This window comes from Leucopleurus acutus (assembly GCF_964270905.1).
Source record: "Leucopleurus acutus genome assembly, chromosome: 10".
In the NCBI taxonomy this organism is placed as follows: Eukaryota; Metazoa; Chordata; class Mammalia; order Artiodactyla; family Delphinidae; genus Leucopleurus; species Leucopleurus acutus.
This window is the reverse complement of record NC_139153.1, coordinates 27,639,833-27,653,089: the sequence shown is the minus strand read 5'-3', so window position 1 is coordinate 27,653,089 and position 13,257 is coordinate 27,639,833. Positions and strand designations below refer to the sequence as shown.

Sequence of the window (13,257 nt, the reverse complement as noted above, 5' to 3'; positions counted from 1 at the left end):
CCTGTGCACCTAGAGCCTGTGCTCTGCAACAAGAGAAGCCACTGCAATGAAAAGCCCACGCATTGCAATGAAGAGTAGCCCCTGCTCGCCACAACTAGAGAAAGCCCATGCGCAGCAACAAAAGACCCAACGCAGCCAAAGACAGATAGATAGCTAGATAAATAAATTTATAAAAAAAAAAAAAAAGAGCACTTTTGTCCCCCAGCCGCTGTCTGTGGAGGTGCTGCCAGCAGAGGGCGCCCGTCCCACCAGCGCAAGGGCCAGGCAGGTGGGCTCCACCGCAAAGGTGGAAAGTTTTCTGTGGCAGGAAGTATAAACTAGTATCTGGGGGAATGTGTCATGAGACTAGAGCAGAGTATGATTTGTTAAGAGATTAATGGCAAGCTCGTGGCCTTCACCCCAACAGCAGAGCCAAGATTTTTATTTTTGCATAGGGACAACGCAGTGTAGTAAAAACAGAGATGACGTGGCATCATTCCTGGCAAGTCACTTACCTCCTCTGAGCCCCATTGTAGTGGTCTGTACAGGAGGAGTAATAACTGGACCTTCCTCATAGGATTCAGATAAAGAATCAGTGAGGGGCTGCACACAGAGCCCTCAGGACAGTAGCCTGGCCAGTGGTAAACATGCAACTGTGCATGGGCCCCAACTAACTGGGTGGCTCTGGGGGTGTGTTTCCTGCCTTCCACGGGAATCAATTTTCTCCTCTATAAAGGAAAAGGCTTTGACTAGCCCAGTGTGTTTTAACTTTTTCGCGCGGAAACAGCTTTGAGAAGCTGGTGAATGCTTTGGATTAGCAAGTGCAGAAAAATGCACATACGCCCCTCCCCCCAACATGTGTAAACGGTTTCAAGGGGCTCCTGAGACCCATGGAGTGGACTCAGGTTGATGGTTCCTGGACTTGCCTCTTCTAACACTGATATTCTAGGTCTCTGAGACTCTCCTGATTCCTGTCTTCATGGAAAAAGAAAGGTTTGAAGAAAAAGAAAAGGCAGGGTCCTTCCCCCACTCTGTGTGTCTCTCTTTCCCTAAGGACAGAAGTCAGTATTTGTCATTTCTCAAAGATAATGGGTAAAGCTCTTCTTTTCTTTCATTCCCTCCTTTTTTTGTGGGGGGCAAAAAAAAGGGTCAGCCTTGCTATCAGCCTTGTTTACCTTTTGTTGTACTTCCATCTGCGGCCTAGGTCCTAGTAATATGATTCCAGGTCAGTTCTATAGATGAAAGCCAGATTAAGGAATTGAGAAAACAAAGGAAGGGGACTTCCCTGGTGGCGCAGTGGTTAAGAATCTGCCTGCCAAGGCAGGGGACACGGGTTTGAGCCCTGGTCTGGGAAGATCCCACATGCCGTGGAGCAACTAAGCCTGTGCGCCACAACTACTGAGTCTGAGCTCTGGAGCCCGGGAGCCACAACTACTGAGCCCACGTGCCACAACTACTGAAGCCCATGCGCCTAGAGCCCGTGCTCCGCAACAAGAGAAGCTACCGCAATGAGAAGCCCGCACACCGCAACGAAGAGTAGTCCCTGCTCGCCACAACTAGAGAAAGCCTGTGCGCAGCAATGAAGACCCAATGCAGCCAAAAATAAACAAATAAATTAATTAAAAACAAAAGAAAGTGTGGTTAACGTGTTCTTGCTGGTGTTCTTAGGTGTGTGTACCTGTGTGCTTGCTTTGGGATATTTTGTCATTTTTCTACAGATGCTGTATCAGAGGCTCAGAGAGGTTAAATGTATTGGCTAATGTCATACAGCTTTCAGAAGGGATTATGCATTCAACCAGTAGAAATGAAATTTATTAAGTCTATGTGCTGGGCTCTGGGTATAGGAATAGGGTGGTGAACAAAATAATTTTAAGTTTCACGGTCATGGTATCTCTCTTGCAATGGGAAGAGGGATGGTGGCAGGGGCAAAAAGGGGGTAGGGCATTAAGAGGTACAAACCACTATGTATAAAATAAGATATAAGGATATATTGTGTAACACAAGGAATACAGCCAATATTTTACAATAACTGTAAATAGAGTATAATCTATAAAAATACTGAATCACAACATTGCACACCTGAAACCAATAACACACTGTAAATTGACTACACTTTAATTTTTAAAAAGGAAAAAAATAGGTTTCTCTCCCATGGAGTTTTCCAGTCCAGTGGGGGAGACAGAAGCCAAAATTTCTGTAAATTCTGTGTCATTGGTGATAGGTTCGGTGGAGGATGTGAATAGGGAGGAGCTGAAGTAGTAAACAAAGGTGGATGGGCAGTCAGCAAAGGGCTCTCCGAGGAGGAGGTGGCATTTCTATAGAGAAGCAAGTAGCCTTTGGAAGAGTTGGGCAGTGGGGAGAGTGCTCCAGGCAGAGACGAAGCCACAACTACTGAGATGAGAAAGAATTCGGTTTATTCGAGGGACTAAAATTTGGCCAGCGATGCTGGTGCATACTGGATGAGGGGAAAGGCGACAGCAAATGAGGCTGGCGAGGTGGGCAGGAGCCAGATCACCCAAGAGTCTGTGGGCTGTGCTACAGAGTTCAGGTTTTACTATAAGCGGTATGGAGTCATGGAAGCATTTTAAGCTAGCAAGGAACAAATCCAACTTGTGTTCTGAAAATCTGTTTGGTACAGAGTCAAGAGCTGAGATGTAAGAAGATATTATAAAGGAAATTATTCAGATAAGAATTATTGGGGACTTCCCTGGCGGTCCAGTGGTTAAGACTCCGTGCTTCCAATGCAGGGGGCGTGGGTTCAAACCCCAGTTGGGGAACTAAGATCTAAGATCCCATATGCCGCACAGTGTGGCCCCCCAAAAAAACAGACTACTAGAAAATTTTGGGCCTTCCCTCGTGATCCAGTGGTTAAGACTCTGCCCTTCCAACGCAGGGGGCCTGGGTTCGATCCCTGGTCGGGGAACTAGATCCCGCATGCATGCCACAACTAAGAGTCTGCATGCTGCAACTAAAAGAGCCCGTGTGCCGCAACTAAGTCCCAGCACAGCCAAATAAATAAATAAATATTTTTTTTAAAAAAGAATTATTATCCCAGTGGTACTCAAAGGGATTGGTACCACCCCTTGAGATGTTTCAGAAATTTGGGAGACATTTTTGGTTGACAAAATAATTGGTGCTGGGCTCTGCTGGTATTGAATAGGCGGGGCCCAGGGATACTAATCATCCTACAGTGAGCGAGCTACTCCTCAACGATGAGGAAGTGTACAACCCGCCTGATTTTTGAATATTCCCACAAGATATGAACAGAGGTAGAAAAAACTGCTGGTGATTAACTGAGTCTAGCTCCTAAATCTTTTTTACATATACACGATAAGCGTGTTTGGCACTTTTCCAGGGAAATCAAGGAAACGTTGTTATCAAGATTGGTTTACTGTTTCAGTAAATTACTGATCCTTGGGTTTTTGAGCCCCCGTCCTCTGCAGGGGACTTTGTCACCTGCACAGTGATTCTCCATACAGGAAAAGTAAAGACTCCCTCCTTGGGTCTTCAGTACAGTTGTGGTTGAATCTTTACATTTTGAAATTATTATAATTTCCCTTTTATGTATCTTTTATATTATGTCGCTGTGCTGATTTTAAAATTGTTAGGGTGTCAGTTTGTTAAATTATATAATACTTTTGCTTCACGATAGAACGGGTATTGCACATCCTTGCTCTCAAGGGTGTGTGGGGCTCATGGTGTTGAGAACTCCTGACCTATCTTCTGCAATGCACACAGATTTAAAGAGAGGAAACTGAGGCTTGGCGAGGTTGGGGGTCTTGCCCAAGGTCACACAATCAATGAAGAGTAGAGCCAGGGGGCTTCCCTGGTGGTGCAGTGGCTGAGAGTCCGCCTGCTGAGGCAGGGGACACAGGTTCGTGCCCCGGGCCGGGAAGATCCCACATGCCGCGGAGCAGCTGGGCCCGTGAGCCATGGCCGCTGAGCCTGCGCGTCCGGAGCCTGCGCTCCGCAACGGGAGAGGCCACAACAGTGAGAGGCCCGCGTACCACAAAAAAAAAAAAAAAAAAAAAAAAAAGAGTAGAGCCAGGGAGTCAAACCTCGAAGCTGGGCTTATCAGAAACTGGCAATACTGCCTCTCGGGACCCGGGGACTCCGGCTCTCCACAGCTTCTTGTGATGGGGATCACTTACCCGTCCCAGTTCCTTGTCCTCCAAGGCCAGGACTCCTGTGCTCTCTGTGAACAGCTTCACCTTCACGGCGGGCAGTGCATGGGTCGTAGAGAAGTCACCCTGGGTGCCCCAGCTGCAGACAGAATCAGAGAGGTCAGAGCTGAGACCTCCGCCTTGACAACGCTAAACTTAGCCCCGCCTTCTTCCTGGGTCGGGTGAATGCAGGGTTAACCCTAGGCATCGAGGCATTGAGGCATCGAGGCATGCTGGCTGTCACATCCCCCTCCCCTCCCAAGCTGCCAGAATGACAAAAAGTGTTAATTATCTTGTTAGGCAAATGCAAGACAGATGCTCAGAAAGTTGCCAGGGGTCTTCACAGAGCACTAGAAGGAATCACTTGGAATTAGCATGAAATCGAGTTGGTGAGAAATTTGCCCCATGCATTTGCTATCCCTAAAACCATTCCCGGGTAACCACTAATATTTCCTTGCAGCCTTTCCAAGAATCCCTTGTGCTTGGAAACCGCTGTTCTAGATTTTGAGATGGAGCTTCCTTCGGCAGGAGCTAACACCTGACCTTACAATGAGACCTCAATAGTAGTGGGAAGGGAGGGAGCCCCATTTCCACTGGCATTCAAAGTTATGTTGAATAGAGCAATGGATGAAGCTTAGTTTAGCCCTGTTAAAGAGGAACAAAGGTCGAAGGATGTGATGCGGGAAACGCCCTTCCCCACTCACTGGTCTCTGGGAATCACAGCAGATCTCCCAAGAGGAGAGCCTGGCCTACCTAGCATCTGGGTAGAGTGCCAGTCTGAGCTGACATGAGCCCCTGATGGGCTCCTCAGATGTGATCTTTTCATCATGATTCTTACAGAGCCATCTCCATCCACTCTGTACCTGAAATCAGCATGATCTTCAGGAAGTATCAACTGGATTCCTAAACCCTTCCACGGCACCTGCTCCATTGCACTGGACACAATCCAGACCCCTTGGTATGGTCTCCCACTCATTCACTCGAGTGTCATGGGCCTCCTGATTGTGCTACCTCAGGGCTGTTGCATGCACGGTTCCTTCTGTTGGCAATGCTTCTCCCCACCCTTCTCTTCACCCGCTACCTCTCTGGGGCTCAGCCAGAGCTGAGAACATGTCCCTTGATCTCCCAGTATCAATTTCGTTCCAGTGTTAAACTCTCTTGAACATACTGCTTAATTTTCTGTCCTAGCAATCACTGGATTTGTAATAATTGATGTACTTACATGATTGTTTAACAGCTAAATCCTCTAATGTTCTGTAAGCTCCATAAGGGCATGGACTGTGTGTTTTGTTTATATTGCATTACCACAGTACTTAGCACACAGAAGACACTTAATAAATATTTGTTGAATAAATAAATTGTGCAAACATATATTCTTTTACAGAACTAGGAAACAGGAATAGATATAATTCTGTACAGACATTTTTTTTTTTATTTTGCCTACGTAATGGCCAATTTCCGTACTTCAAGTTACTCATTTGATATTATTTTTAATGACTATAATGTTACACCTGATGGATGCATAATTTATTTAACCATTGTTCTATTATTGAGACTGGGCTGGACATTACTTTTTAATTTCATCTCTGTTTATTTCCTTGGGAAGTGGAGAGTTAGATGGGAGATTGTTTCTTCATTCATTTGTCAACAAACATGATGGTGCTCCTACAGTGCTGCAGGAACTGTGCTCATCATTGAAAACTTTCGAGTCTTGGGACACCTATTCCCAAAATGCTTTCCGCACAGCTGGTGACTATCCTCCTACCATCTGGGAAAAAGAGCGCAAATCACATGGCTTCTTGCCCACGCTGGGTGTCCCTATTCACTTTTTCTTCTGGCCAATTTAATCACTGCCGTTCTCATGGGCCTTTCCTTGATTAATAGCAGGCTTGACTATTTTACTCTGTGTTCATTGGCTGTTTGTATTTCCTCTTTTGTAAATGACGGAAGCCTGACTTCTAGTGTCAAGGTTGCACTCAATTGAATAAATCCCATTAACTAAACTCAAAGACCTGAGGACTCTAGACTGTGGGTAAGAGAGCACCAGAAGGAGATAAGGAGGTGCCCAGCTCCATGGGGATCCAAGTGTGCAAGAATCACTGAGAGAGCACAACAGTCGCAAGAGAGAAAGGGAGAGGACACGGAGAGGACATGAGACAGGGCGAGAAGCAACAGGTTTCAAACACAACAGCGAAAGGTGAGATGTACACATGGAAGCTCCTAATTTTGGACACCAGCCACAGCAGCAGGCTCCTAGGATAGGGGAACCCTTGTCCTAGCAAAGGCAACGTGACAAGGCAAACGGTTTTGAACCCACCATTCTTAGTTCAAATCCTGATGAGTCACTTACAAACTGCAGGACTTGGGGCAAGTTAATTAACATCCCTGAACCTCAGTTTCCTGAGCTATAAAAAAATATCATTTCACAGAATAGTTAAAAAGAGTAAATAGCACCAGGCTTGGAACAGCATAAGAGTCCCCCAGATTTTGGCTACCTTCCCTTCCCCAAATGAGGATACATAAGATGTATTCTAGTAACAGTGATAATCGCTTATATTTTGCATTATCCATTCAACACATATTTATTAAGCACCTACTGAGTATCTGACGCTTCGCTGGGCAAGCAAGATGGACATTACCCTTCCTATTACACAGGGTAAGAGGTAAAACAGTTCATATTGTACCCATTTCACAGATGAGAAAACTGAGAAAGAACCTCAAGACCTTGTCCATTTTATTCCAGTGAACGGTGATCAAGCTGGGCTGGAACACAAATCTCTTAATTCCCAGTTTATAGCTCTTGCTGCTATTACTGTCATGATTATCAATAACACGCATGACCAATGATTAACAATTTAGGCAAAAAACATGATCATTACTTTACTGTTCATGGTTAATTGTGCTATGAATCTCTTTGGGCATTTTTCATGCTTGGTCATGGAGATAAGGAAGATTCCTGCCAGAAACAAAGAGAGTTCTGGAATGAGCTGCTCTAAACACTAAGCCATAAAGAGGCCTTAATCGCAGGTGCCTGGGAATTCCCCACACTGGATCCCTGGGACACCGTCCTTGAAACTGGTTTATAGGGATTTTCTGGCCTGTTCAGTGGGCACGAACCCAGTCTGCCTGAACCCCTGCGGCTACACAAGGATGCTCAGCTCATAATGCGTTCAACATGACTCAGACCGTGGGGCAGGGCGAGGTCTCTGAGACCCCATCAGCTGGATGGAGTTGAAGCCACTGGAGGCTGCCCTGACAACCCCTGTGCATTTGGACAGTGGGTTGCTTTTCCTTTCCACCAGGCCTGCAGCTGTGCTCTTGGCTTCCTACCATGACCCTTGGCTCACCTCAAGTTGCTAGGTCGCTACTGAATCCCAATTTATCCACCAGATTTCAAGATGGCTACCTGGCCCAGCGGAGCAGGCAAAAAAAGAAAGTCTAATCAGGACCAGCTATGTCATTCTCAGGGCCCAGTGCAAAACGAAAATGTGGGCTCCTTGTTCAAAAAGCAGGAAAAAGTGCCATTCAAGATACTAAAATACAGTGTTTTCCTTTCTCTGAGGATTTCCTCTGCTCAAACACATGCTCATTATTCCATCAGACCCCACTTAACTGACTCGTGCTCAAAGATCAAATAATTAAGAATGTCAAGACGGCAACGCGGAGCATGAAACCAAATGGTCTGAGTGTGGGACCTGTGCGGCCCCAGCGGTCGCAAGCTCGTGAATCGGGCTCTGAGCCCAAGGCCACCCAGTCTGTTTAGCGTGGCCAGAGGATGTAGCCATGCAGTCGCTACAGTCACAGGACTCTGTGAAAACCACTCCTGCCTCTTTTGGGTCAATGCTTCCTATTCATAGGGGCCCCAAGGAGATTTAGTTATCAGCACTTTCCCTGCCCCTGTCCCCTTTGGGAAAAAAATCATGAAAATGTCCACTTTTTGTCTTTTTCCGGCCATGCATGGAAAGACCTGACTATAACAAAAACAGCTAATATTTCTTCAGCGCTTCCTGTCTGCCAGGCACACATTCCCATCTCCAAAATGTTAGATGGTCATACGTGTATTTTATCCTTTTAAGCCCTCTTGGCCATCCTGTGAAATGCTTATAATTATTACCCCCATAGTTACCGATGAGGAAACTGAGGCTCAGAGAGCAGGTTAGTCATGTGTCCAAGGTCACAGGGAGCAAATGGCAAATCTGACTCCACAACCCAAACTCTTAGCCATGCCGCCATGTTGCCTTGCTCCCAAATGCCACAACTTGCTCCTCTGTGTCTGGATCCAGTGAGTATCAATTACCTCTGGAACTCAACTGGAAAGTTCTGTTTCAAAACGGATGGGACTCTGGGCTGCTCTAGATTTATTTCACACGCTCAATATGCTTCACAGAGCGCTACGTAACCTGCAGACAAATCAGTCCGCGGTGGAACCTTGGCCTTTTGGTGGAGCCACGTAATGATAAAGGGATCTATTTCTCATTGTCGCCTTCTTCTCTGCTCATTTCTTTTCCTTTGCTGAGCACTGGCTGTGGCTATTTAAATGAATAGCTCTTTTAAAAGTTTCCCAGGACTGAAATAAAATTCTGCTTTGATTTGAAAAGACCGGAGGTTGATAGTATTTATGGCAAGGAGCAGTTGGGAAGGTTAACTAACTTCTCTCTGAACATAAAGTACCTAAAGTCAAGTGGGTGAGGCGTCTCACTTCCCTGATCTTATCATATCTGCTACTACACTCACACTGTACAGCTAGCTCACAAAAGCACTAAAAATAGTCACCAATTATCCAGTGCTTATGGTTTGCCAGGCCCTGGGCTGAGGGCTTTTCATGGGTTATCTCATTTAATCCTTCTGACAGTTCTGCAAGATATATCCTGATGATCCCCACTTTATCAATGGAGAAACTAGGACTTGGAGAGGTTAAGTAACTGGGCCAGGGTTTCAAACTATCACAGAGCTGGGCTTCAAACTCAGAGTTTCTGACCTGAAAGCCCATGCATTAAACCGTAGAGCTTTGCTGCTTCTCCGTAACTCATCACACAGTATTAGAGTGTAGTGTGACAATCATCTGTGTGTGTAACTGGCTCTCTCTCTAGATGGTTAATACCCTGGGGCAAGGAGCATAGTGTGTGCATGTGTGTGTGTGTGTGTGTGTGTGTGTGTGTGTGTGTGAAATCTACTGTACCAAGCACAGGGCGGCACACAATAAATATTTGTTTAATGACTAGGAAGATGTGACTAATTCAGAATACTCATGTCGCCAGATTCAGGGGATTGTGGAGAGATGCCACACAGGGAATATCCAAGAGTGTGACTGTCCCCTTTAAGCCAAAGTGAGGGTTTATCTCCTTGAGGATCAGATGTTTTGTCAGAGCACACCAACTCTCTGAAGTGTACAGAGTGGCTGGCAGCATGAAGAGGGGACCGAGACGACATAGCAGCAAGGACGGCATTCTGAGGAGCAGGGCGTAGGTCTTTGAAGGTCAAGGAGTGGTTAGCTCATGAGGCCAAGAGCTGGAAGAAATGTGGATGCCGACAGTATAATGTTGGAAAGCACCACTGAGTTACAAAATGAACTAGTTATTATTTTTGGTCTTTTCAACCAGAAGCAACACAGGCACAGACTATGGAAATGCAGTCACCCACAGTGGCACCTCCAAAAATGAAGGAACATGTAATGACACATGTGTGCTCATTCCAAATCAAATACCTTTTGCAAGAGGCTGGAGAACAAAGAGAAGAACAGTCCAGCTGACGAACCTACATGTGCACATGGTGTTGGATGAAGCTCTGACTTCCACTGCTGAGGGCTCAGATCTCTACTATGCCCTGCATTTAGTAAACACTTCCTGAATGTCTACGACGTGCAAATCACTGTGTTAGGTGCTGCTGTGGACCCAAAGATGCATGAGATATCAGCGCTGCCCTTATGGATGTGATATTCTACTTAGGGTGATGTCAGGTCCAGAAATGATAACAGTTGTTAGGTGTGAGCTGAAGCCTTGGCTTTCACATCTGTAACTGGGGATAAGAATAGTACTGACCCCAGAGAGTCGATGGAAGGATAAGTAGGAGATAAACTATTGCACATACAGTGTTCAACACAATACCCAGCACGTGGAAAGCACCAAAGAAAGTAAGTCTTTCATTTTAGGATTATAGACCAGGGGTTGGTAAACTAAGGTCTGAGTCAAGTGTGGCTGACTACTTGCTTATGTATGGCTGATGAACTAAGAATGGTTTTTTTACATTTTTAAGTGGCTGAAAATAATTAAAAGAAGAGTAATATTTTGGGACACATGAAAATTACATGAAATTCAGATTTCAATGTCCATCAATAAAGTTTTATTAGGACACAGCTACGTCCATCTATTTATTGATACAAATCGCCTTTTGCACTTCAAAAGCAGAGGTGAGCAGTTACGACAGAGACCTTATGGCCAACAAGCCTCAATTATTTACTTTCTGGTCCTTTACTGAAAACGTCTGCTGACCCCCGCTATATACACAGTTAAATCGCCGGCTCACGGGAGTACTTTTATTTTCATTAGCAGGTGAGAAGTACGTATGCTCACCAGAGCGCAGCCACAAAGATAAACTGTAAACATGCACTTACAAGGAGAGCTCACCCCATGGCGATTCAATGTGCTGCTCTAAATTCTCCCTGGAGCTCTTGCTAGCACTCTTGGTGTACTGGAAAACTGGGGACTGTGTATCACAGCATTTCAGACACGTGGTGCCCAAATGCTGCTTCCAGATCCACTTGAGCTGGCTGACTCATTCAGTCACACTACATCATTATTAATATCAAATAATAAACAAGAGTAACAGACAATTCATATTTGGGGGAGGGTGTAGGTGATTTTTAAAGTCACAGCACATTATTTCTCTGAACCTGTTCCACAGAGCCACTGCTTTGAAAGGGAATACTTTGATCTGGGGGAGAAAATAAGGGAGAAGGATGTGCTTGGGTGGAGGGAGGGAGAAATCTACGGGAAAGCAACCTTCTACTGTGTGTTTGGCGAGCATCTGCTCCATCTCAGTCACATCTCTGTTTACTATTTAAAGCCTCTTATTTGCGGAAGCCTCCTCAGACCATATGTTATCAACAAATGTTGCTAATCAAATACACACAGTAATTTTCATCAGAATTTCCCCCCCCCCCATGAACAAAAAACAAACATTTGCCACAAAGGGAATATACCTCCCAAAATGACAGTAAACATCCACTGCAAACCTTTGACAACAGAGTGATATTTATGAATGCGTATGTGACTAAGCCAAGAACACATCCACTTCGGGCAAATAAGGACCCTTGGAGAACTGGATTTTGTGCAGTTTGGTGTTGGGGGATGATGTCATTAGTTGCCATGGCGATGCTCAGCATAAGGTCATCATTCATGCCACGGAGACTGGATTTGCATTTATTCAAGGTATATGGCTCATGCGAGCTGGGTGTTAGATTGGTGTGGTTCGTGAAACTAACTTCCAGCTTTAACAAGGGAGAAGTGTCATTTCGGGGAAGGAAAGTCCCTTGGTCCCGTTGCTAAGAGGGAAAGTTAGTAATTGCCTGGAGACAACCGCATGAAAATCTGTTGGCCTGCCTTTCAGGCAGACGGCAGGATATTCCATACCAAGCGAATCAATTGTACCATCGCAGTGTGTTTCATGCAAACTCATGGATAGGATGTGATTCGGGCCCTTTAATGTACTAGAAAAGCTAAACGACCTCTTATCTACGTAAATGAGGCGTTTGCTTTGTAAAAACTGGGTTGTCTGGGAGGCGGAGGGATGGAGGCGCCAATCTGCCTATCTGACATTTCCACTGGAATAGCTCCTCTCCAGGAATCGGAAATCAAATGTGTTCAAACCTCAGCTTTAGTGTTCTCCCTGCACATCTGTTCCTCTCAGGTTTTCCCAGCTTAGTCACAGGAACTGCCAACCACCCAGAAAAGAAAGGTTAGAAGTACCAGGAAGAGGGTGGGTGGTATATTTACGTAGCGTGGACAGTCAGAGCTTTACCAAGAAGCAATTATCACGGGTACTTCTGTATGTGGTTTCTTGTTTGTCTCCTCCTACTAGAATGTAAACTCCTCAAGGGCAGGGATCTGTGTCTGTTTCCCTGCTCTGTCTGAGGATGGCTGTATCCCCAGCACCTAGGGCAGTGCCTGTCACATGGCACATGTCCAACAAGCATTTACTGAAGAAATGAATTCAATGAATTGTGATTTTCTCCACAGACGTATGCACTTTTGGAGATGAGATTCAAGATGAAAGCGAAATTGAACCACGGTGGCTTCTCCTGGACTTACATTCTTTGGCATGGTTAAAGAGGAAGTACAGGAACATTCTATACTATAAACTTTATAAGGGCAGGGACCAAGCCCACCACTGTTGTAGTCCAACATTTAGCTCTGCCCAGTGCAGAAGAAGCACTTGATAAATGCCTGTTGAATGAAGGCCAGAGGAGATCAAATATAGGAGATCTGTGCCTCAATCCTAATTTCCTCATTAGCTATGCGACCTTGGACAAACCACTGGTAGGGTCTCAATTTACTTATCTCTATAATAGGGATAGGGAGGCAAATATATTGATATTTTCTGTCCTAAAGACAAAAGCCTGGGTATTTGATTTCTAGCATTTCCTTTTGGTTCCTTCTTAGAGTTTTCATCACTCAGCTTATATTACCCTTCTGTTCTTATATGTTGTCTACTTTTCTTTTTTTTGCCATTAGATACCTTAACATATTAATCATAGTTGATTTAAACTCCCAGTCTGATAATTCCAACATCTCTACCATACCTGTCTCTTCAAACTGCGTTTTTTGTCTTTTCATCACTTTTGTTGGAAGTGACATGCGGGGCAAATGGAACCCCTATGGCTCCAGGAGCAATTTCTTCTCCCAGTTCTCTGTTCCAGGAGGCTATGATTCTCTGTATCCGTTTGCCTATCTCTCTAAATCTGCGGGCAGCGGTTTGCCCTGTGACCTAAAATTCTCTGATGGATCTAAGAAGAGTTGCTGATTTTCCATTTGTTCAGCCTTTTTCTTGCTGTAAGGACAAAAACCACACCTTCCAAGCTCTTTACATGCCAGACCGGAAACCAGAAATCCACTGGAGC

General features: G+C 45.2%; 1 protein-coding gene across 18 annotated transcripts in view; it reads right to left on the bottom strand.

The window, feature by feature from the left end:
• The window catches only part of CADPS (calcium dependent secretion activator), a gene marked incomplete at both ends in the record, with an annotated part of 478,623 nt that overhangs the window by 191,734 nt on the left and 273,632 nt on the right, over positions 1 to 13,257 (bottom strand). For all 18 annotated transcript variants that reach the window (XM_082848968.1, XM_082848962.1, XM_082848961.1 and 15 more), the window contains one exon: positions 4,131 to 4,242. In XM_082848968.1, coding sequence (XP_082705094.1) covers positions 4,131 to 4,242 — 112 coding nt within the window. The remainder of the gene's footprint in view (positions 1 to 4,130; positions 4,243 to 13,257) is intronic.